Genomic DNA, 24,576 nt, shown 5'->3' with positions numbered 1-24,576 from the left:
GTATCAGAGCAACTTCCATACTTCCTCCACACACACATCAGCATTGAACCTGCAGCTTCCAAGTAAGAATATCTCTCACTTTAATTATGTTTCTTGCTTTTATGTCTATAGATAACTAAAGCATGTTCATATATGATAGCATCTAACAAGATAATAGTAGTTATGTAAACATAATTGTATTAGTCATGTATGTCCTCTATTTCTCTAGAAAATGGTACAAGGACGCCCAGCTAGAAGGGTACCAGCTACTGAGCCCCAGCATGAGGCAGACAGCTCAGTGCCTCCCCCAGAGCTTACAGCAGTAGTGGCTCAGTTACAGAAGCAACTAGCTGAATAGCAACAGAAGATAGCCACCTTAAGGGCTAATCAGTAGAACACTCTCACTGCCACTCCAGAACCTAACCTAGCAACTGCAGTAGTGATAGAGGTTCCACCAGTCCAACCTACAGCACCAGTAGCCCCAGCAGCAGGGGCAAGGAGAGAAGCCTATCTGATCCAGTGGCAGAAAATCAAGCCAGAGAATTTCTCAGGCACCAGTGAACCATGGGATGCCCAAGCCTGGTTCAAAACACTGGAGAGTACGATGGAGCTTCTGAACTGGCCAGAGTATGAAAAGGTGAAATGCGCCTCTTTCTGCCTAGCAGGAGATGCACGTATGTGGTGGGAGAGGATTAAAGTGAAGCACCCAGTGAACCAGATGACATGGGCCGACTTCGAGAGAGAATTCTTTGAGGAGTTCTTTCACATACGGGTCACAAACCGCCACTACGACGAGTTCACTGAATTTCGTCAGGGCAACCTTTCAGTTGAGGAGGCCGTGAAGAAATTCAAGAGACTGGCTCATCTATGCCCCGAACTAGTCAGCACTGAAAGAGAACGAGTCCGGTTGATGCTCAAATTGCAAAGGACGGAAATAGCAATGAACGTGGCCAGTGGAGTTCATAGGCCGCAAACTACTGAAGAACTGGTAAGTAGTGCTCTGATAACCGAGCATTACCAGAACAACATCAAGCAGCAGAAGAAAGCCTTTTCAGAGTCCAAAGGCCAAGGAGGCTCATGTACTCAGAAACACCAGGGCCACAGCTCTAACTGGAAAGGGAACTCTAGTAACAAACGTAAACCAGGGAGTTACCCAAAAGGGGGACCAGCTAGTAAACAGCCTAGCTATCCCAAGTGTTCTACTTGTGGGAAATTCCACCCCGAAGTTTGTCGTAAGGGCACACGAGGATGCTTCGAATGTGGCCAGGAAGGGCATATAGCTAAGCAATGCCCGAACAAGACCAGTTTTCCCCCACCGCAGCCGATTCAGTACGGAGACAAGCCAGCACAGTTACACCAGATGCAAGCTGCTTTAGATGGTCCACACATCAGCCAGGGCAGACTAGAAGCCCCCTCAGCCACGACGAATGCAAGGATCTACTCACTAACCAGAGAGGACGTAGCAAATGCCTCGACAGTTGTTACAGGTCATATCAGTATTTTACAGCAAAGTGCAACTGTCTTATTCGATACTGGGGCAACCCATTCTTATATATCCAGGGCATTCGCCAAAAAGTTGGCAATATCTCTAGAGGTACTCAGTGGTCAGTTTTTGACTACACTACCTTCAGGAGAAATCATGGCATCCACGCACTGGCTCCGAGCAGTGCTAGTCATTATAGCAAACAGAGAGCTTTTTGGTGATCTGATAATGCTAGATATGACTGACTACGATGTCATCTTGGAAATGGACTTTCTGATCAAGTACGGTGCCTCCATAGAGTGCTGTAAACAGAAAGTTGTATTCCAACCTGAAGCAGGAGTGCAGTTTGGGTACATTGGAGAACCAAAGAGAAAGGCCAAGAAGTTTCTCTCAGCTCTGAAAGCACAGAAACTACTGGATTCAGGATGTACAGGATTCCTAGCACATGTAGTCAGTACTAGTCAGGACAAGAACCAGAAGCTAGAAGAGGTTCGAGTTGTATGTGACTACCCAGCAGTCTTCCCTGAGGAGTTACCGGGCTTATCACCAGATAGAGAGATTGAATTTGAGATAGAACTCATCCCCGGTACGAATCACATCTCCAAAGCACCCTACCGCATGGCTCCAGCAGAACTGAAGGAACTTCAGGAGCAACTACAGGAGCTGCTTGACAAGGGTTTCGTACGCCCTAGTCACTCACCATGGGGAGCTCCTGTATTGTTCGTGAAGAAGAAGGACGGGAGCATGCGCCTATGTATAGACTACCGGGCACTAAACCAAGTCACGATTAAGAACAGGTATCCTCTTCCCAGGATAGATGACCTATTTGATCAGCTGAAGGGAGTATCAGTGTTCTCTAAAATAGACCTCAGATCGGGATATCACCAGGTGAGAGTTAAAGAGGGTGATATATCCAAGACAGCTTTCAGGACCAGATACGGACATTATGAGTTCGTAGTCATGCCCTTTGGCGTGACGAATGCTCCAGCTACTTTCATGGACCTCATGAACAGAGTATTCAGAGAATACTTAGATAAGTTTGTTATCGTGTTCATCGACGACATTCTTATCTATTCCGGAACTCAGGAAGAACACGCAAAGCACCTGAAGATAGTACTACAGACCCTTCAGCAAAACCAGCTGTACGCTAAGTTCACGAAATGTGAATTCTGGCTCGATCAGGTATCCTTTCTGGGTCACATCATCTCTAAGGATGGTGTCATAGTAGACCCCAGTAAGATAGAGGCTGTGAGTAACTGGAAAAGACCTAAGAACGTCAGTGAAATCAGAAGCTTTCTGGGACTAGTAGGCTACTACAGAAAATTTATAGAGGATTTCTCCAGGATAGCCTCCCTACTGACAGCTCTCACCAGGACGAACAGAAAATTTCAGTGGACACAGGACTATGAGAACAGTTTCATAGAGCTAAAAAGAAGATTGACCAGTGCTCCCATTCTGACTTTGCCAGAAAACACAGACAACTTTTATATTTACAGTGACACCTCTAAATTGGGACTAGGAGCAGTACTGATGCAAAATGGCAGGGTGATCGCTTATGCCTCCAAACAACTCAAGGACTATGTGAGGAACTACCCTACTCATGACCTTGAGCTTGCAGCAGTTGTTTTCGCCCTCAAAATTTGGAGACATTACTTGTATGGAGCTCAGTGCAGAGTGTATACAGATCATCAGAGTCTGAAGTACTTCTTCACTCAGAAGGGTTTGAATATGCGACAGCGCAGATGGCTCGAGCTGGTCAAAGACTACGACATAGACATCCTCTACCACCCAGGAAAAGCCAATAAGGTGGCAGACGCACTTAGCAGGAAGTCCAGTGCTACCTTACTATCCCTAGCAGCCATGTCACTGCCCCTACAAAAGGAGATTATAGATTTCGATCTCGAGCTTATAGTTGGGCAACTCTCTACTATGACATTAGCATCTACCCTGCTTGGTGATATCTAGATAGCTCAGGATCAGGACCCTGAAATTTAGAAAATCAAGCAAGGGTTAGCAGAATTAGAAAGTGGAGAGTTCAGAGTATCTGATAGTGGGGTATTGTATTTTGGTGACAGACTGTGCGTTCCGGATCAGGAGGAACTACGGAGGAAGATCCTAGACGAGGCCCACAGGACTCCTTACGCGATGCATCCTGGTTCCACCAAGATGTACCAAGGCCTAAAGAGACGTTTTTGGTGGTCTGGGATGAAAAGGGACATCGCTAGATATGTCAGTATCTGTCTGACCTGTCAGAGAGTTAAGGTAGAACAACAGAGACCAGGAGGAGTTCTGCAGCCTATTCAGATTCCAGAATGGAAGTGGGAGGATATTTCCATGGATTTCATAGTGGGACTACCCAGAACCACGAATGGTTTCGATGCCATCTGGGTAATAGTCGACAGGTTGACTAAATCAGTCCACTTCTTAGCTATCAGGATATCCTACTCCATGGAGCAGCTAGCTAAGTTGTATCTCAAGGAGATTGTCAGACTACATGGAGTTCCACAGACCATCATTTCAGACAGAGACAGTAGATTCACGTCACACTTCTGGGAGTGTGTACAGTCAGCGTTGGGCACCAGGTTAAAGTTTAGCACAGCTTTCCACCCTCAGACAGATGGTCAGACGAAGCGAGTAAATCAGGTACTCGAAGATATGCTTCGAGCGTGTGCCCTAGACTTCAAGGGAAGTTGGTGCAAATATCTATGTTTAGCAGAATTTGCATACAACAATAGCTATCAGGCCACTATCGGCATGACACCCTACGAGACTCTCTATGGGCGGAGGTGTAGATCTCCAATCTGCTGGTATGAAAGTGGTGAACAGAAAGAACTAGAACTTCAGACAGATCTAGTAGCAGATACCACAGCAGCTATACAACAGATCCGCCAGAGGATAGAGACAGCTCAGAGCCGCCAGAAAAGCTATGCTGATATACGGCGCCGACCCTTAGGGTGCATTTGGTTCAAGTTATCATATATAACCTTGGTTATGTGATTATCAGGTAATCACATAACCAAGGTTATGAGGAATAAAACATAACCAAATATTGTTTGGTTCAACCTAGGTAATGCAACAAAAACTTGTTTGTTTGAAGGTTTTAATGAATACCCTAGTTTAATATTTTACCGTATTACCCTCAGTTACAAAACCAACTATATATAATATTATTATTATTATTTATGTTTTTTTACTTTTCTTTTTCCTGTATATTTTTTTTTACTTTTTTATGTGTTTTTTTGTTTTTTAATGTTTTATATTTTTATATTATTTATATTTTTATTTTTTATTTTTTTACATTTTTTAAAATTTTAATTTTAATTTATTTATTTTATTTTTAAAATTTTAAATTTTTTATAAATTTTTTATTTTTTATTTTTCTTTTAAAAAAAATTTAAATTTTAAATTTTTTAAAAATTTTAAATTTTTTAAAAATTTTAAATTTTAAATTTTTTATTTTTAAAATTTATATTTTTTATTTTTTAAAAAAAATTATTTATTTAAAAAAAATTAAAATTTTAAATTTTTTAATTTTTTTTTATTTTTTTACATTTTTTAATTTTTTTTTTACATTTTTTCTCTTTTTTCATGTTTTTTCTTATCGGAGGGTATTTTGGGTAAAAAAAGTTCGTTAACCCCGGAATCAAGAAAAACCTTAGTTTTATGAGGTTTTCTGATTTCGGGCTGCATGACCTTTTTACTGACGTGTCGGGCATGAAACATTATTCGGAAATCATCGAATACCTAAACCAAACAAGGTTTTTATTGATAACCTTGGATGGATAACCAAGGTTATCAAGAATAACCCCGAACCAAACACACTCTTAGAGTTTTCAGTGGAGGATACAGTATTCCTCCGAGTGGCTCCCATGAAGGGAGTAATGCGTTTTGGGAAGAAGGGCAAATTAAGTCCCAGATATGTGGGACCATACCTTATCACTAGAAGAGTTGGCAAGGTAGCATATGAGCTAGAGCTACCCCAGGAGATGTCAGCTATCCATAACGTATTTCACGTCTCAATGCTGAAGAAGCATATCTCAGATGCCACCCAGGTGATTGAGCCCCAGTCGGTACAAGTCCGCGAAGACCTCAGATATGACAGTCGGCCTATTCAGATAGTAGACCGAGCAGTTAAGAAATTGCGGAACAAGGAGGTACCATTAGTAAAAGTCATTTGGCAAAATCACACAACAGAAGAGGCAACTTGGGAGACAAAAGCTAGTATGAGACAGAAGTACCCAGAGTTATTTTAAATTAGAGGATGAACTTTTTATAAGGTATGGGGGATTGTAACGCCCAAAAATTCTCAAAATAAATTTTATAAATATTCTATTATTTTTCTGGAATTTTAGAATATTTTTATGGAATTTTTGGAGTAGCAGAAGTAACAAAATTAAATAAAAAAGTAAAATAGCCTAAGCGGGAATTAAACCCGAGACCTATTAGACCCTACGATTTATAGATGACCTTAGTAACCAGGGGGCCCCAGTAGGGGTGTGCTGAAAGAAGAGGAGAGAAATTATATTTATGATCGAGTTGGGTTGTATTAATAACTTAATATAAATAGGGAATTTAAGTGGGAGTTTATTATTTCGGATCGACAACTATCCCTCAAACCCTCACCCGACGCCGCCCTCTCTCTCTTCCTCACCCTCTCGCCGCACAACCTCAAGAGACCTAGGGTTCCATCCCTAGGGTCGTAGGAGCACCTTCCGGCGACAACTCCGATACGAGGACACTCCTCTCCGCGAGAAGAACGCGTAGACGTAAGAAGATCATCGAAGAGATCTCTTCTCCGGAAACCTAGCGATCGGATTGTAAGAAAACTTAGCGCAGGAAGTAAGTAACCCCTCTCCTGCAGTATAAGTAGCTAATCGTATGCTTTTATGTTCTTAGTTCGCATTTATGCTCTTAGTGCAGCCACATGCAGAGATAGAGCACACCAGGTGCTCGATAAAATGACTAGTATAGTTATCTGCTACAGTAGACATTTTAATAACTCAGTTAAATGTCATAGATGCATTTTTAAATAGCATACATAGTTTTGCTTCAGTTTATATGGGACTACGGTCCAATGGGTGGGCTCCCATAGTCACCTCTCGGTTCAGATAACCTAGCTCTAGGTTCAGATAACCTAGTAAGAGCAAGATAAGATAAATCAGTTTATGAACAGTATTTTACTTTTATCAGTGGCATTGTACTGGACTCTCAGTTGTCCTTGGGTTGGGCTCCCATAGTTGTCCCTAGGTTTAGATAACCTAGTAAACCCTACTGGATTCGGGACTAGCTACCTCGGGTCTAGTTAGGGATGTGCGCATAGCAAGTACAGTTGTCGGTCCCATCAGCAGCATGATTAGTATTTTTATCTATTATGAAAATAGTTTTCAAAACTTCACAAATCAGTTATGTGAATGTGGTACAGTTTCAGCATGAACCTAATATTAATATTAGCTTAGATTATGTATCAGTTTAGTTTTCTTGTGATACAACAAATAGTTATGTTTAGTAGTTGATTGTCATGTTTCAGTATTCTAGTATGATTCTCATCATGTATATCAGCATATCATCTTTTAAAAAGCATGATTTCATCGAATGCATATTTTGTGAGGTAGATGGTTCTTACTAAGCTCCCAAGCTTATAGTTTCCTTTTTCCTTATACTGCAGATAAAGGTAAAGGGAAGATGGATTAGCGGAGGTTGGAGGGCAATGCGTCAAGATGTGTGTGAGAAGGAACTTGGAATAAAGACCCTTGGAGAATAGCAAGTTTAAAGGATTAGAACTCCTTATATTTTATTTCCGCACCTTTTGAATATCTAAATGTTATAAATCGTGAAAGTATGCACTATATTATGCCTAGACTTCTAGCTACCTTGATGTTAGTCGGTAAGTTATGAATCATGTCATGCTTAGTAATATTACAATGGTTATTGGTTGATATATTCATGTTGTACACGAAATTACTGAAATGTAGCAGAAATCAGAGCCCCAATCGATCAACCGATCGATTGGAGGGTCCCCAATCGATCAGCCGATCGATTGGGAAGTGATCTGCCGCGTACAGAGATCTGATGAATCGATCAGCTGATCGATCGGCCATGGATCAATCAGCCAATCGATCAGGAATTTAATTTCCGCGAATAGAGAGCCTCTGAATCGATTATCGGATTGATTGGCCAGGCTGGATTGATCAGCCGATCGATTCAGAATTGACCTCCGTGCACAGTAGCACGTTGAATCGATCAGTGGATCAATCAAGGAGCTCCAATCGATCAGCCGATCGATTGGAAAGTCTGATTTTAGCTCCTTGATCAAATAGAAAGTTTAGGTTCCTTTCTTTAGCATATGTACAACAATAAAAGTGTATCTAGAATATAAATTCCAGATTTGATAGCAATTAGTAGAAATTTTAAATTAGTTCAGTTTCCCGCACACCATAGTTAGATAAGATAATGTAACCCCTACAGCTTAGTCAGTAGAAAGTGAGGCGTTACATACTGATATCAGAGCAAGTTCCATACTTGCTTGACACACACATCACATTGAACATGCAGTACTTACACTATATGAGTCACCGTAAGTTTTTAAATAGTGATCATGTGTTTCAAAAAAATGCTTAATTTTTTAATGGTACAGAAGAATTTAGAAGACCATGACCCACACTATTAGGAGACATGGTGATGGATAAGTTGAAAATTTTGAAATTTACATTTGGAAGAATGATTAATGATAATTCAACACTACCATTTAATTGAAAAAAATTGAGTATAGGTAAAATCATATTTCACCAAAAGATATTTTGATCTTATCGAATCCATTACAGTCTAATTTTCTTACATGGTAAAAATCAATTAAAAGAACACATATATTGTTGTTTCAAAATCCATATGACAAATAAAAAAACTGGCTCTGATACCACTGTTGTAATAAATTCAAAATTTATATATCATGTTTATACACCCCCTATGTGCAATAGAAAATTAAAATTTTATTTTATGATTTAATAATTAAATCAAAGGAGTGTTCGTATGAATTTTCAAAACAAATATAAGCATGATATTTAATCTAAACATGCATTCCAATCTAAACATACAAGCAAGATCCTTAATGCATATCCAAGATAAACTATCAAGTGATTGATTCATCTAATATCAATTTTATCTTTTTATTTAGACATGAAAAAAAATTTTAATTCAACCATATTAGATCATTCAAGCATAACCTAAATAAAACTATTAACGTAAACATCAATAAACATATGAATCAAAACATAAGTAAAGAACATACCTTCCAAACAACCTTTGTTTAGGGATGACACCAACTATTCCGGGTTTAGCAAAATAGCTCTTTGACGTTTGTCTTGAACTCGTGCTTTCTCCATCTAATCTGGTCCATAATCGGAGTCACCTTTCCAACAAGTATCGTTTTTAGTCGAGATAGTAAAAGAGTGTTCCTCGAAGATGAGGGATGAGTTGCAGAATTTTCCCTTCATAAGGGGTTGTCCAAATAGCCCTCAATAGAGGGGTTGTCCAAATTTTATTTGACAATATACTATTTGATCACATCAAACTTTATTCATCAAATTTAACTACTTGAATTTGACTCTCAACGGGAAATAGGGAAATAAATACTTGTGTGACCATCAATGGTTCAAGATATAGCTAGTCGTATATTCACAACTCTTTGTAATTTAGGATAATGCTCATCTTTCGTTCGAGTATACCCTTAATAGCCTCATCCTATGATCAACTTCTTGATTATAGGAGATTAGAACTAATTTTGATTAGTGCCCAATGAATCATGATAAGATTATCTAGCAGCACCGCCCCATGAATCCCTAGGTATCACTGAGTAGTGTCTGCAATAACCAATCGATTATTATTAATGTATAGTTCAGTCCCTTCATCTCATATATCCTGGTCGAATCTACATCCATTGGTACATCGAGGGTTGTATATTAATTCGACAACGATATAATGTATCTTATAGTGACATCACATGTACAACTAGGAAATTTCTTTCCTAAAATACATCTTACAACTCTAATAAGAGATTTTATATACTATAGAACAATATATTACATAAGATATCCACACTCATAGGTGTGTGGTGAATCCTCGACTACAATACATTAACTTCTATATGTTTCGTTACTACACCAAATCTCACTACCTTATGACCTTAATAGAGTGAATAAATGAGTCAAACTGCAGCCCGAATATATAGAGTCTCAGTGTTGTCCCGGGTCATAAAAACTACTTATTTACAATCACAACCAATAACTTATCCACTTGATAAATGATAATTACTTGAGAAATCCATGTGAGGTTAGTTCGATGAACTTTTCGTATAAGCATCTAGTTGTATGCTTGAATATCTTTATGTTCTTACTAATGAAACATGGAACACTATATCACAGATGCTACTCTCTAACTCGAACAACATTTTAATCTTATTTATTAGGTGATACAATTGAGTAGGAATATATTTAAAATATACAGTAAATATTGATGTATTTCATAATGATCATCATATGTATCATCATATCTCACTATAGTATATTCAAGGATTTTATTTATACATCGAACATTGATATAAAAATAAAATAAATACTAAATTAAATTAAATTATATTATATTAAAATAAAAATTATTTATTTATAAGAATCAATAAAATCCTAACTAAAAGTTGACTTGCAAGACACCCACTGTAACACCCAGTTCTGGCCTCGCCATCCACCATTGCCTAACAACCATGGTCAATCTCAACCCTTAAGGTGGCGAATAGAGAAAAAATTAAATTGAATAAATTAAAATTGTATCCATTGAATTGAATAAATTATTATTTTTTATATAAATCAATCTACCGGACTTTATTATTAAATAAAATCAATTAAATTAATATAAAATTAATACTTCGATCGATTACCAAATTAATTAATTTTTTAACCGTATATATCATCACCGTCTATTGCAATTGGATAGTTGAGTTAGATGGATTTATTGATCAATTGAGTTGTACCGTCATTATCCGATTTAAATTTTCAATTGATTGTTCACAAAATTAAATTGAACTTTCTAATCCAATGGATTATTTCAATTTAATCGAGATTTTCTTCACTGCCAATAAAAATTGAGAAGCAATTAGCTATTGAAATCAACTCTTCATGAAATCGGACGGCCACTTGTGTTCCCAATCAATAGATCGGCCTGCGAAGCTAACCAATCCAATTCGGGCAAGTGGCAACGTGAGCGTTAAAAGAAATAAAACGTCATCAGATAAGGAGGCAACAGCGATTCCAATTTGCAACCGCTATTCCCGGCCGAGGCGGATATAGTACAGGTCGCAGTGAAGCGCCGGCGCGAAGCAGAGGAGTCTCCACTCTCCAATGGCCTCCCTCCTCTCTCTCCATCTCCCCAAGCCCGCCCCCATCCGATCTGTTTCCGCCGTCCCTCTTACCACCGCTACCGAATCTCTCCAGGACCGCTTCGGCCGGAAGGGCATCAAGTTCAACGACTCCGGCGTCGAGCTCTCCGTCAGGAACGGAAGCTCCCTCCAGATCCGGATCCCCGACGGCCTCATCACGTCCTACAAGCCCAAGGTATACTGGAAGGACGACGGCTTCGAGGAGGTGCTCTTCACCGTGGGCAATGAAGAGTCCGGCGAGGCCCCTCGAGGCGGCCTTGGGTTAGTTCTTAAGACGAGCTCTAGTGGCTCTTCCTGGAGCGCTTCGGAGTGGGTCGTGAAGGACGCCGACTCGGACTCCTTCGACGCCGTCCAGGTACTCGCTCAAATGTTAAAAGAGATATAGACATTTTTTTCCCCCAAATCCGATGAAATTGAAATTAGGGCACGGTTTTATATCCCTTATTTTGGATTGCAGGTGGAATTGAGCTGCGCCAATGGAGACGGCTCCCTGGACATTACCTACGTCGTCTCCCTCTTCCCCCTGAGCATGGCTACCGCGGTCATCCTCAAGAACACGGGGAAGAAACCAGTGGAGCTCAGCAGCGCCATGCTGAGCCACCTCAGGTTCAAAAGCCGACGCGGGTGTGCGATTCACGGCCTCAGAGGCTGTTCCTACCTCCCTCATCCGCCTCCCTCCTCAAGCTTCGGCGTCTTGTCTCCAGAAGAGGCCATGGAGCCGGAGCCTCCTTCCTTCCTGGAATCTCTGGGCTTTGGAAATGGCGATGGCGACAAGCCCAAGGACTGGGCCGTGGAGGATGATCTGTATACGATATTGAGAGGCAAATTGAGCAGGGTTTATTCCGCCCCGCCTGAGGAGAGAGTGAAGAGGATCTATAACACCCCGCCTTCCAAGTACACTACCATCGATCAGGTTATTTTACAATACACATCGCTCCTGTGTATCGACTGAAAGGCCTTCGATTTTAACACAATTTTATGTTACAGGGCAGCGGTCTTGGATTCAGGGTGATAAGAATGGGGTATGAGGACATCTATCTGAGCTCTCCTGGCTCTTTCTCCAAAAAATATGGCAAGGACTACTTCATATGCACCGGCTCGGCTTCAATGCTTGTTCCTGTAGTTGTGAACCCGGAAAATGAATGGAGAGCGGCCCAGATGATCGAGCATGATAATTTGTAGATCGATGACTGTGCATAAATTTATACCATATTTATTTTTTCTGACAAAAAAGATTGGAATTGCCTGTCAATGTCAGCTGATTACGCACACGGATATCTCACAGTTTAAAATTCTGAGACAAATCTGAGCACAAAACACCGGTAATGGTTTGTTTTTCATCGCCGAAGCAGTTCGATCGTTTTTTTCAGTAGAACTATTTCAGAACGAGGCTTCAAGATGAAACATATAATTTCTGTATCATATCGGTGCAGCTGTTTGTAAAAATCATGCCAATGTTTTCCGTATCTATGTGATTGCCAGCACTCGACAAAAATCTAAAGCTACTAAATCGTGCAAACTGATTCACCAAATAGGAAACATGTATTTCCATAGACACAAATCTGAAACATAGCAGAAACTGATAAAGAATCTACATAACTCTGAAAGCTGAAACACAGCACTTGACAAAAATATCAGTTTTACAGAAACATAGCACTTAACACGGACACAGAACCTCATAACTCACTATCAACTTTCTGTTCACCCAAAAACAAGTTTAAATCCTGAAGCCATAACAAGTTGAAGTTGTGTGAGATATCATATAAAGAAGAAAATACATGGTTTCAGGTTTCATACAAAACCAAACGGATACAAGCACAGATTTCATGTTAGAAAGATCATCATCCAAATTTAGGGGATACTCATTATTCCCCCTTTGGGAGGGGGAAAAAAGCATTCAAATTTGTTATTTTTTTAATTAATTTTAATTTCTTCCATCAATGTAAATCCAACATAAATAGTGAAACTTTCAATTCTCAGCCTACACGGATGCTAAACGAGTGAAACTTTTATTTCTCTCTTAGTCTCTTACTAGACCGAACCACGGCCCTTGAGTCCGTAATGAGTTGGTTACCACTGACATGATTAAATGAATTGAAACTGTGACGGATTGGTTACAGTTCAACCTCCAATTAATCGTGAACTTGCGGTTCATTTTGTTGTTTTTTTTTAATTTGGCCATCTCACTGTTTTGACCATTTATAGATTTTTTTGAAGGGTTGAGATTATTTTATCATTTTTTTTTTTATCAATGATTACAATTTAGTGATCATTATTCTCTAAACTCTATAAATATATATTTTATTATCTTTACGTCATCTTGTCTACTTTTATCTTTGAATTCTAAAATATCGATCACTTTCAACTTCAATTCTCTCATTCTAATAGAAGGAGATTCATTTCAGTAAGAGTATAGAAATAGTCCATCTCAATAATATTTAGTTTACTGATGATGAACCAAGCAACTTCTGAGAGGCTAGATACAAAAAATACCAAAACTTCTAAGGTTAGAGATATTCCATATTTAAAATCGTTTATTTTTACTAAATATTTTCAGAAAAATACTCTTCTTTATGAAGAATTGTATGAAAAATGTAAGTAGTACAAAACTTCTTATAAATTCTAATCGGGAGGTGATTATGGGTATTAAAGTGATACATCAAAATGAAGCATTCAATGAAATTTGAAGTCAACTGTTCATATTTTTAAGATTAGTGGAGGTACCGATTCAAATTTATTTAAATATTTTAATAATAAATTAATAGAATCATTAGCTAAATTAATTTTTACAAAAAAATCTTTCATTCAGTTTTGGTAAAAATGCACATTTAAAAATTTCCAAGAATTTGTTAATCCCTTTACTAAAAATATTCTCAAACTATACTTAGTCATACAATTTAAAAATTAGTAAAGTAGTGAAAAAAATTAATTAAAGAATTTAATAAATTAAATAATAAAGTATTTTTATGTTCTAATACTTAGAGAAACCATTGACAAGCTCATTTATATATGCATGTGATTTACTATTAGATTGATAACTTTTAGACAATTCAACAACATTTATTAGGATATCTGATCTTTGATGAATTACAAACTAATCATAATATCTTTCAATTATTATCCTTAATTTTAGAAGAATATAAATTATTTTCTAAAATATTTTTAATATTATTCGATAATGTAAGTTGTAAGTATTAATAAACTTAAAATTATATGTTTATGTATATCATGTTTTAAATTTACACTTCAAGATGGAATACAATTTTTTAAAATTCAAATTAAATTAACTAAAATTGTTATTTCTTATTTACGGTCATTCTACTATAATGAAACAATAGGATGAATTTTATAAAATTAATGAATGAGAAAAAAAATGTTTCCACGTGATATATGAATACGTTGGAATTAAATATATAAATTATTATTAAATTTATTTCAATATAGAGAAGTATTATATTTATTTTTTACATGAATATCAATAATACTAATGTATATTATTTCACACCAATGGAATATTAGATCCTAAACTTAAATTAGATGTTTTTTCATGAAATATTAGTTATGTATTGTGATGTTTTAATTTCATTTAAAAATTATTCTTCTCCAAATCGCTAATATTATACAAAATAGTAAAATAATTTATATTATATTTATAAAGATATAATTTAAAATTTAGATTAAAAACTAATGTGTCCAAAATACAAAATATTAGTGGTAGTACTAATTTAAACTTATAAAAACATATCTTTTATTAAAACAATGGATGAAAAGTCTACAAATACCCTTAAGTTCTAGATATGAATTTGAAAATTATTTTACAAGTTCTTTGATTTTAATAAAATTGATAGCAAACTAAATTTTAATATTTTATAGTGGTGGTTACATAAGATTCAAAAAATTTCCATCCTCTCTATCATAACAAAAAAAAAAATCCCTCTCTATCATAACAAAAAAAATTCTAACTTGTCTCATGTCAATTATTGTTATAGAACAAATACTTAATTTTAGAGATAATATATTGAATGAATGATGATTTACTATGTTACTTTTTGTGCTTAGAGATAATATATTGAATGAATGATGATTTACTATGTCACCTTTTGGAAGCACAAATATTACTTCATGATTGAATGAAACCTTCAATAAGAATATAAAGAATGCAATTTTCAAATAATGAGTTAGAAGAGTTTAATATCGAAAAATTAGTATTATAGGAATGGAAAATGAAAATGAGTAATAATATCCTTTTAAAATAATGAAAATAAAAGAGTAAAGACATGGATTTTAATTCTCCTATATCCTAAGAGAATACACAATCAAATTAAATAAGTACAAATCCTTTATATAATTTTAAATTTTAAAAAATAATAATCTTAAACTATCATGAATCATAAATCAAACCATAACCAACGATTCTAAACCATAATCACTTTGAAAAGTCAAGATTAAAAATCGACATTATTGAAACCATCAAATTAGAGATTCTAACAATTGAACCATCAATTCCAAAGTTGGATCTATCCCTTCCTCCTTATCTTCTTTAACATATTTGTTAACATTAACATAAAATCTTAACCTACAATGTAACAGAAAGACGTCAAATTGTTATCCAAAAACTCACGGATCAATCTATCATAAGTTTGATATTATCATATTCATCATTTTTTTTTTTAAGTCCACTTGTCAAGTTCATATTCGAATTTGATTTGATAATGTCGAGAGATCATGAAAGCACACTAAATTAAGTCCAATCACAAATATCATAACGTGAGTTTAGATATCCAATTTATCTCAAAGTCAAAGTACACTGACTTCATAAATGCAATTTGATGTAACTCATAGAAAACGCAATGTTAATCAGCCCACATTGCATAAACACTCCAACCAAACAATTACTCTAAACGGGCAGCAAAATGGAAGTGCATGATAACAACCTACGAACCAAACTAAGCTATAGATTAACATGTGTCAAGTAGGAACCAAGCCATAGGGAGGCTCATCATTCTCGGTCATCATCAATAAAAAGATCATTGCTATAATTACCACAAATGCACCCGAAAGAAATCCTAGCATTGTAGTACCATACTTTGCTCTTCTATTGTTCGTAGTTAATATATTCTGATCTCCATGTAACACTACACACATGCTGCTTTCAAGGACATCAGCAGTAGATGAAACTGATTCACTGCCATCTTGCCCTTCTTTACTGTCCTTGATATTGTTCAGCATCCCCAACTGACCCTCATTCTCAAATCTTCTTCCATGGCTGTTGGCAGTAACATTTTGAGACTGACTATCGCTGCCAACAATATCTGTTTGTTTCCATTCAACCTCATTTGATGACTGATGAACTAGCACGCCATTGTTTAGACTATTAGTACACTCAGACTTATTACCAGTAGATTCCTGAAGAGATCTAATGAGCTTTCTTGGTGTTGAGTATATTTTGATCTCATCTATCGTGAGCTGTGGCCTGGACCTCTGTAAAACCATCACAATCATCAGATTACAAAGATAATGCAACAAGGTGCCCATTTTGATTAATCTGATTAAAATAAATAAATAATGCTTTGGTTAATATCTGTTTGCTAACCTGAGGATTTGGTGGAGTGGTATCTTCTCGTGCTAAGTTGGACTCACTGACTTGCATAAACCCAGAGAAATCTCCTGAAATTTCGTCAATTTGATCACTTGGCTTACCTTTAAAGCTCTCATCAAAATCAGTGAATTTGCTGTCGGTACGTGAACAAGATTTTAAGAACAAGCCATCCTTCAACGAAACATCCACAGCACAGTCATCATGGCTCCACAGCCTCCTTGAAGCACGCCTTCCGTTATGTGCAATTTCACAAGGAGCTTGAAAAACTGAAGCAGGTGAATCAGCAAATGCATCATTGGTGACACAAGACTCAATAGTCTGAGACTCTGGGGAACAAAATCGAACAGGAGAGAAATTTCTTGATCTTAAAGGACTCTTCGCGTTTCTCCTATGGAAGTTGGAGCCGACCAGTGGACTCGAACTTATCTCATGTCTCGATCCCTTCTGCGAGCCCAGTGCCTTTGCGGTCTGGAGCGCCTCAAATGCTGCTCCCCTCACAAATGGCATCTTGTCATCAGCTTGGCATTTATCCATGACATCAATTATCCTAAATACCTCTGAGGCAATGCTTCTGGGATCGACACACTTCATCAAGAAGTTGATCATTTGAATTGCAGAGAGGCGCCTCTGGGAGTTGCTTTCAGAAGCACCAGTCGCTAATATCTGCAAGCCAGATCGGACAAGCGATCTCGCAAAAGCCTCAGCGATCAAGCCATTGTGCTTTGCCAAGGCCATCACCAAACCCATATGGGCATTGGTTTGGGTCGCCTTCTCTTCCAGAGCCCCCGCGACTTTCAAGCAGACCTCATTCACCAACTCATCTGATGCAAACCTCCAATTTCCTGATTCAACAAGGGCTTTCAAGCAGAGTGCAGCCCCTGATGCAAGACTCTCTTGCGTGCCCATCACAGCATCAGAAAGAGGCTTGCAAAGCGAGGAGATTATCCTCGTCTTCTCATTTTCCTGCATTGACGGATCGATTCCATACCGGGCGATTGCAGGGACTACCTTGGAGCAGGCCTGGTGGAGAGGAAAAGATCCTCCACTGGAGGATAGGGTGTGCATGATGGTGGACATGATGTTATCTATCTGAGGAACGATGTTTTTGCCATGGACTCTAGCAAGAACTTCATAGAGGGAGATTGTACACTCAACGGAAGGTGCACTATTGGTGTCTGAGACTTCCGCGAGGAAGTGCGGGATAGCTTTGGAGTCCAAATCTTTGGCGTAGGTTTTAAGAGCTTTCATGGCGGATCTGCGGCTATCTGCGTCCTTGTCGAGGTTGGCTAGCTCCTGCCGGAGCAACGGACTGAGACTTCTTCCCATAAGCCGAGGATCTAAATACAGGTAAACAACGAATTCTTCACAAAATAATATAGAAAGAAACGAAAAAGGATAAACTTTTCATAGTTAGCATTCATTTATGGGAGAATCAAGATGTGACAACGAATCATGCGCCGTGTATGGAAACAAGATTTCCAAAAATCATCACCAAAATGGAAATACAAAAGATACAAGGGCAAGTCTTTATAGCTCATTTCCATCCAATATAAACCCTATCTTCGACGCGAATGTAAAACGGAAGCTGATTCTTCACCCGATGACAGAAATAGCTAGAAGAACGCGGAAATTCAAGAAAAATTTACGAGGGGTAGAAGAAACAGATGGAAAAAAGCTCAGAATCACCTCGACTGGCAGAAGAAGGGAGGATGCCGCCGATCTGAGCTTAAATGCAATGCTCCCTTCTTCAAACTCCAGCCGCCTTCGCTGAATGCGTCACAGGAGGACAACCGAGTTTGGATTTTGGATCTGGAAGTGGAAGAGAGGAGCGTCAAGGATTCAAAAAAGAGAGGATATAATTAAGTCGATTTCATTTAGGGTTCTGGTGAGCTTTTATATATCGGGGATCGGAATTTACACATTTTGCCATTTTGGCTGAGTCAATCTTACATTTGAATTTCTAGACGATTCATTTTCCCTCCACAATGTCTCGCTTTCGAGTTTATAGGAACAGCCCCACAATGGCCTTTATGCGGTCTTCCTGATCCCCCCTGTCTCCCATTTCTTATCTTTCTACGATGGGGTTGAAGCGTGGACCGCACATACATGAACGGTAAAATATAAGATGACGTTTAAACTAGTTAAATCTTCAATTTCATGGTTAAATTCTTTTAACAAATGTTTAAGAATTTTATTATCATCGATTTAAAAGCTGATGCATTTGGATTAAAATTACTAAATTTTGAAATCTGATAATATAAATAATATATTTCCTATTAAATAATATAAATCAAAAGGAGATATGAATGATTGATCTTGTCTGAAAATTACAGAGATGACTTGTTAGGTACGATGAATTGATCGGTGACTGATTGGTAGAAAATATTTTCCTCTGATCCTGCTCACACGGAAACGATCCAACAAAACGTAGAAACCAAAGGGAATTCCTAGCGAAGGTCGTTCGATACTTAAGTTTGTACAAGCCAAAGCGGATGGATCAAGAACAATAGTATATGTATGCACGAAGATGAGTTTCAGATCTCTCGAGAGTGTACCATCGTTACGGAGAGAACTCTCCTTTTATATACCACCTCACATAACCTCCGCAATCATGAAATGACAAAGTATGTCAGAGATTGTTAGGTAAAGAAGCGAGTATGACCTAGGCAATATGCCATAATCATCCGAGGAATCTTCTATTTACCTATATGTATACTTCTTTTGTCATTTATAATATCTGTTATCATTGAGGTTAATGAAGAAATATGCTATTATAGGTGATCAGCTGATGAAGGACAAGATGATCCCTGAAGAAGGTCCAGAAGAATATTCTCTAACTTAGTTTTTATTATGACAGGCTATTAGGATTATTTGTTGAATATATCTAGGCTGGTCCTTAAGTCGGCCGCCTAATTGGGATGTTCAGTTGCACTCTACATAACCTGCTCTATCGTGTATTATACTGCATACATTTTAGCTGGCCATTAAGACTGGTCGCCTTTGTATCTGCCTCGGTTATTAAGTCGTTCAGTTATATTCTGCATAGCCTTGAGACCTTCGTTCGAAGAATGATATATTGCCTTAGTCATGTTGGGAATCTGCTCGAGAAATAATATAGTACCCCATGCTCCTAGGAAGTCCTTCTGATAACCTATGCTTTACTGGAATCCCATCCATGTGATAGTATGAGGATAAGTGTTGCAAGCTCGGTCGTCCTTTTACCTGACCGGGCATATAATAGCCTACCAAGAGAAACACAACTACATTCTAAGAGGTTTGGTTAGCATATTAAGCTGAGCTACATCATGCCTTTGCCTGACCGATTTTTTATATGGCCAGGGTGTATAAACTCATCTAACTTTGTGACCAGATGGATATGTTAGTTAGAGCCCTAGAGCCAATCATTTGATGATTGTATGGACTCATGTATATCATATTCTTGTATATTAATAAAGGCATTTGTTTGGTTATTATACTTATTTATATTAGTGCCAAATAGACTAAATATAATAGCGTCCTTGAGTAGAAGGTTCATACCTATATCAATCGATTAGTTGAATCGATAGTGAGATGATATAGGGAACACTACTCTAAATCATTCCTAGTCGAGTATTAGCATTCTGGGACAATGTTAATACAATAAGACTAGCATGTAGGTCAGCTCGATGACTTGATCTCACAAGTCATGGATATAGAGATATCAAGCTGACACATGGGTATGCATTAGAGAATGTATACTGAATGACCCGCCATGAGAAAGTATCATGGATCGTTATATGAGTGTCATATACTTTCTCATGTGACTATTAGTATGACTATTAGTCCTTAGACCTGAAGTCACCATGGATCCCTACATAAGGAGTTATGTACTTTGGTTTCGTCAAACGTCACTCGTAACTGGGTGGACTATAAAGGCGATTACTGGGTATGTAACAAATTATGCGGAGGGATGTGAGTGATGTAGATGGAATCTATCCCTCCCATATGATGGGAGCGACATCGGTATTCTTGATAGAGTGAGACCACTAAGTGCATGGCCATGCCCAAATGAGTCAACATTAGATGTTGAGCTCATTTGATCGAGTGAGTCTACTTGGAGTTCAAGATTTAGATTGATTAGAGGATGACACGGTCTATGCCTCATATTGATCAATCTAGATGTCTAGGATAGAAGGACAATGTCACATATTTTGTGAGGAGTCACAATTGGTAGTCACAAGGTGATGTCGGATCTCGACATTCTTGTAACTTGGGTAGTAATGATGTGTTGCTAGATACCGCTCATTACTTATGCTCCTAAATGGGTTTAGGGCATTGCCAACGTTACAAGAACCTATAGGGTCACACACTAAGGACAATTAGATGGAGATTTGATTCATATGATGAATCAAGAGGATTAGATTCATTTGATGAATCATATTGGATTAAGAGTAATCCAAATTGGGCTAATTGAGTTAGACTCAAGTTGATTCATGTATTTAATGAGTCTAATTTAGATTATGACTTATTAAATCAATTTAATTTAATGAATTAGATTCATTATATTAAGTTGGTTCGAATCAAATGGTTGGATTAGATCAACCATGGTAGAGATTGAGTCAAGTTTGACTTGACTAGAGAAGGAAGACCAAAGGTCAATTTTGACTTGACCTTTTGCCACCTCATTGGTGAGTTGGCATTAGGTGGACCAATGATGATATTCCACATCATCATGGATGCCACCTCATGGAAGTTACAAAGCCATTTTCTTATTAACTTCACATTAATTGCATTTAATGGGGAGTTACACTAGAGAAGAAAAGTGGCCGGCCACTTTGTGAATGGGTGTGAATTCATTTTCATTCAAGTGTGGTGATTCTTCCTCCTTCTTCCTCTCAAGCTCTCCCTCTCCCTCTCCTCCTTGCTTGGCCGAATCTCACCTAGGTGCTAGCACACCTTTGTGTGAGGTTTTCTCTACCTACGTGTTCGTGTGGATACTTCTAGAGGACCGGCGCTTGACGGTCTAGAGATCCGGCAACTCATTGGACGAGCGGGATAAGCGAAAGGCACGCTTCGAAGGTATAACCCTTATCTAGTGTAGATCTAAGGTTTTACAAACTCGTACAAGAAAAGGTTTTTCGAAAAGTTTTGTTTTCGAATCTTTGCACGGATCTACGGCTTTGGGTGACTCGGGGTTTCCGCGACGCGAAAAAGCAAATGGTATCGAGCCACGTGCAAAGACTTGTACGAGTTCGTTTGTATTTTTATGAAAATATACCTTCTGTGATTTTCTGTAAAAATTGAGTTTTAGAGTTTTATGAGTAATTTTTCCGTAGAGAAGCGAAACACAAGTGTCTCGGCACTTGAAGGCTTGACTACTGGAGTTTTTTCTTAAACGGCTTCGTTTTGCCCCAAATTCGTTTGGGACAGCGGGGTCAGGTGCCATTATATCGCAAAGGAGCAACTCACGATGGTTAGATCGTGGGTAGGGGTACTGCCCCTAACCCCGCAAGGGGATTTGCTCCGCGATTGCACCCGAAATCGCTAAAAACGTCGGGAAGATTTTTCCGAAACGGCAATGTCTCGGCCCAAATCGTTTTGGGACAGCGGGTTTAGGCGCTGTTGGATCGCAAAGGAACCCTCGCGATGGTTAGATCACGGGTAGGGGCGCTGCCCCTGGGCCCCGCAAGGGGATCCGTTCCGCGATTACGCCCGAAACCGCTAAACGGGACCGCCGGGAGATTTTACTCGTAAAAATTTTAAAAATTAATTTTAAAAATTATAGAAAATTATGAAAATATATAATTTTGGATTATATATTAAATTTGTGATAGTCATGGCCCAAAGACCCAATTTGATTGGACATTGTGTTGTAATTCATAATACGGCCTGCGTGCCGTTATGTGTTTGCGCGTGTTGTATGTTTTTATTTATTCGCGACCTGCGCGTCGTGCCTTCTCTTATATTCTTGTTGTAAATTAGATTTAGACTCGAATGTAACTCAAGTTTCAAATTGTAATGTACAAATTGGAGCGGTGGAGGGTCCACACGAGACGGAGTTCCGAGGCGGGCACGAGCAACACAAGGTGGTCAAAGGGAGGAGCTTGGAGAAGCTGTTGACCCTAGGTTGACCATTCGATCTTCTCATTGGCTTGAGAAGATCGTAGTAGGGCCATGACTAAATCACAAATAGATTAATTAATTAATTGTTACGTATTTGATGCATGTTTAATAATTAATTAATTAATTAGTGCCTTAACGATTAGATTAGATCTAAGTCGTGCACATGATGCACCCTTGCGATTAGATTAGATCTAAGTCGTGCACAAGATGCATCCTTCTCGATTAGATTAGATCTAGATCGAACCAACTCTAAAATGCCTAACCGTGCCGTGATACCTATCACTACCTCGATCACATGTATTGTTGAATATGCCAAAGCAGAGCAATACATATTATCTTGGTAAGTGCGGAGGACAATCTTGGTCCCGCCTATCAACGCATGGGTGAATACAAACTCAATTAGATTGAGTATTCATAGTTACTCGGTTGGATCGAGTCAACTATAGGCATTCTTCCAATAGTTGGAAAGATAGGTCAAAATCACATCTATATTAACTCTCGGGCGTATTAGCCAAAGCTAACTCGAGTTTTAATATAAATGAGGATTTTATTCTATAAACAAGAGTTGCATAGAGATGTAATTGGTAATCGTTACCTACCGATCATACTAAGCCTTGGGCGTATTAGCCAAAGCTAACTCAAGGGTTAGTATGATGTGGATCTTGTCCCACAAGAATTATAGTATTCAGTGGGAGCATCATTTAATTAAAGGCCTAATTAAATGTTTTAAAGAATATGATATTTATTTCTGCAAATTTTCTGTTGTAGATAACCATGACGTCGAACACGAATTCCTTCTCACTGCGATCTGTCCTTGAGAAGGACAAGCTCAACAGAGCGAATTTCCTGGACTGGTACAGGAACTTGATAATAGTTCTCACCCAGGAGCGTAAGCTGTACGTTCTAGAGCAGCCCATTCCGGAGGCTCCTCCTGCCAATGCCCCGCGAGCCGACAAAGATGCTTACAAGAAGCATCAAGACGATGCATTAGATGTGTCCTGTCTAATGCTCGCGACCATGAACTCAGAGCTTCAGAAGCAACATGAGTTGATGGGCGCTTTTGATATGGTTGAGCATCTTCGCCAACTATATCAGGGACAAGCGAGGCATGAGAGATTTGAGATCTCGAAGGCACTGTTTCAGTGCAAGATGTCAGACGGGGCTCCTGTAGGTCCTTATGTACTCAAGATGATTGGGTACATAGAGAACCTACAAAGACTGGGTTCCCACTTGGCCAAGAGCTGGCCACTGACAGTCCTTGCCGGATAGCTATAGTCAATTCGTTCTCAACTATAACATGAGCGAGATTGACAAGCCACTGCCCGAGTTACTTAGTATGTTACGAACTGCTGAGATTAACCTTAAGAAGGTTAAGCCCATTCGGATGGTCCGAAGCACAAGGGCAAGCCCAAAGGTAAGGAAAGTCCCAAACCAAGGGCAAAGGCAAGGCCTTTGAAGCCTAAAGGAGGGGTCGCCAAGGATGCTACAGCTTCCACTGAGGCCGGACACTGGAAGAGGAACTGCAAGGTATACTTGGAAGATCTTAAGAAGAAGCGAAGTGACTTCCACTTGGTATATATGTTATAGAAGTCAATCTATCTATTTCTACATCATGGGTATTAGATATTGGATGTGCTTCTCACATTTGTATTGATGTGCAGGCGTTGAGAAATAGCAAGGCAAGGTGGACCTACGGTAGGCAATGGAGCACGGGTTGCTTCTGTTGCTATAGGAACTTATCTCTGCCCTCTGGGCTTGTACTAAATTTAGATGATTGTTGTTATGTGCCTGCTCTTACTAAGAACATAGTTTCAGTTTCTTATTTAGACAAGAAAGGATATTCTTTTATAATAAAAGACAAATGTTGTTCTGTTTATTTAAAAGATATGTTCTATTGTAGTGCACCACTAATAAACAGACTCTATATTCTAGATCTTGAGAGCCCTATCTATAACATTAATACCAAGAGGTTCAAGTCAAATGACATGA

The 24,576-nt window shown here is 38.4% G+C and overlaps 2 protein-coding genes across 2 annotated transcripts; one reads left to right on the top strand and one right to left on the bottom strand.

The window, feature by feature from the left end:
- The first annotated feature begins 10,742 nt into the window (after positions 1 to 10,742).
- Positions 10,743 to 12,143, top strand: LOC122012328 (photosynthetic NDH subunit of subcomplex B 2, chloroplastic-like). Its single transcript, XM_042568825.1, has 3 exons — positions 10,743 to 11,241; positions 11,344 to 11,799; positions 11,874 to 12,143. Exons 1-3 carry the CDS (start codon positions 10,849 to 10,851, stop codon positions 12,066 to 12,068), a joined length of 1,044 nt encoding a protein of 347 aa, XP_042424759.1. The 5' UTR covers positions 10,743 to 10,848; the 3' UTR covers positions 12,069 to 12,143.
- A 3,499-nt stretch (positions 12,144 to 15,642) lies between these two features.
- On the bottom strand, positions 15,643 to 18,381 carry LOC122009901 (protein SINE1-like). The gene is made up of 3 exons (XM_042566215.1): positions 18,172 to 18,381; positions 16,480 to 17,822; positions 15,643 to 16,367 (listed from the first exon to the last, which is right to left on the bottom strand). Exons 2-3 carry the CDS (start codon positions 17,809 to 17,811, stop codon positions 15,855 to 15,857), a joined length of 1,845 nt encoding a protein of 614 aa, XP_042422149.1. The 5' UTR covers positions 17,812 to 17,822; positions 18,172 to 18,381; the 3' UTR covers positions 15,643 to 15,854.
- Between the last annotated feature and the right edge of the window lie 6,195 nt (positions 18,382 to 24,576).

This window comes from Zingiber officinale, chromosome 8A (genome assembly GCF_018446385.1).
Source record: "Zingiber officinale cultivar Zhangliang chromosome 8A, Zo_v1.1, whole genome shotgun sequence".
Taxonomy (NCBI): domain Eukaryota; kingdom Viridiplantae; phylum Streptophyta; class Magnoliopsida; order Zingiberales; family Zingiberaceae; genus Zingiber; species Zingiber officinale.
The sequence above is the reverse complement of the archived record's forward strand: the minus strand, read 5'-3'. Positions and strand labels throughout refer to the sequence as shown.

Coding starts and splice junctions, on each gene's coding strand:
- LOC122009901 (XM_042566215.1), bottom strand. CDS start 17,811: ATGGGAAGAAGTCTCAGTCCGTTGCTCCGGCAGGAGCTAGCCAACCTC. Junction 16,368..16,479: donor CCACTCCACCAAATCCTCAG/GTTAGCAAACAG, acceptor ATGGTTTTACAG/AGGTCCAGGCCACAGCTCAC.
- LOC122012328 (XM_042568825.1), top strand. CDS start 10,849: ATGGCCTCCCTCCTCTCTCTCCATCTCCCCAAGCCCGCCCCCATCCGA. Junction 11,242..11,343: donor ACTCCTTCGACGCCGTCCAG/GTACTCGCTCAA, acceptor TTTGGATTGCAG/GTGGAATTGAGCTGCGCCAA. Junction 11,800..11,873: donor AGTACACTACCATCGATCAG/GTTATTTTACAA, acceptor TTTATGTTACAG/GGCAGCGGTCTTGGATTCAG.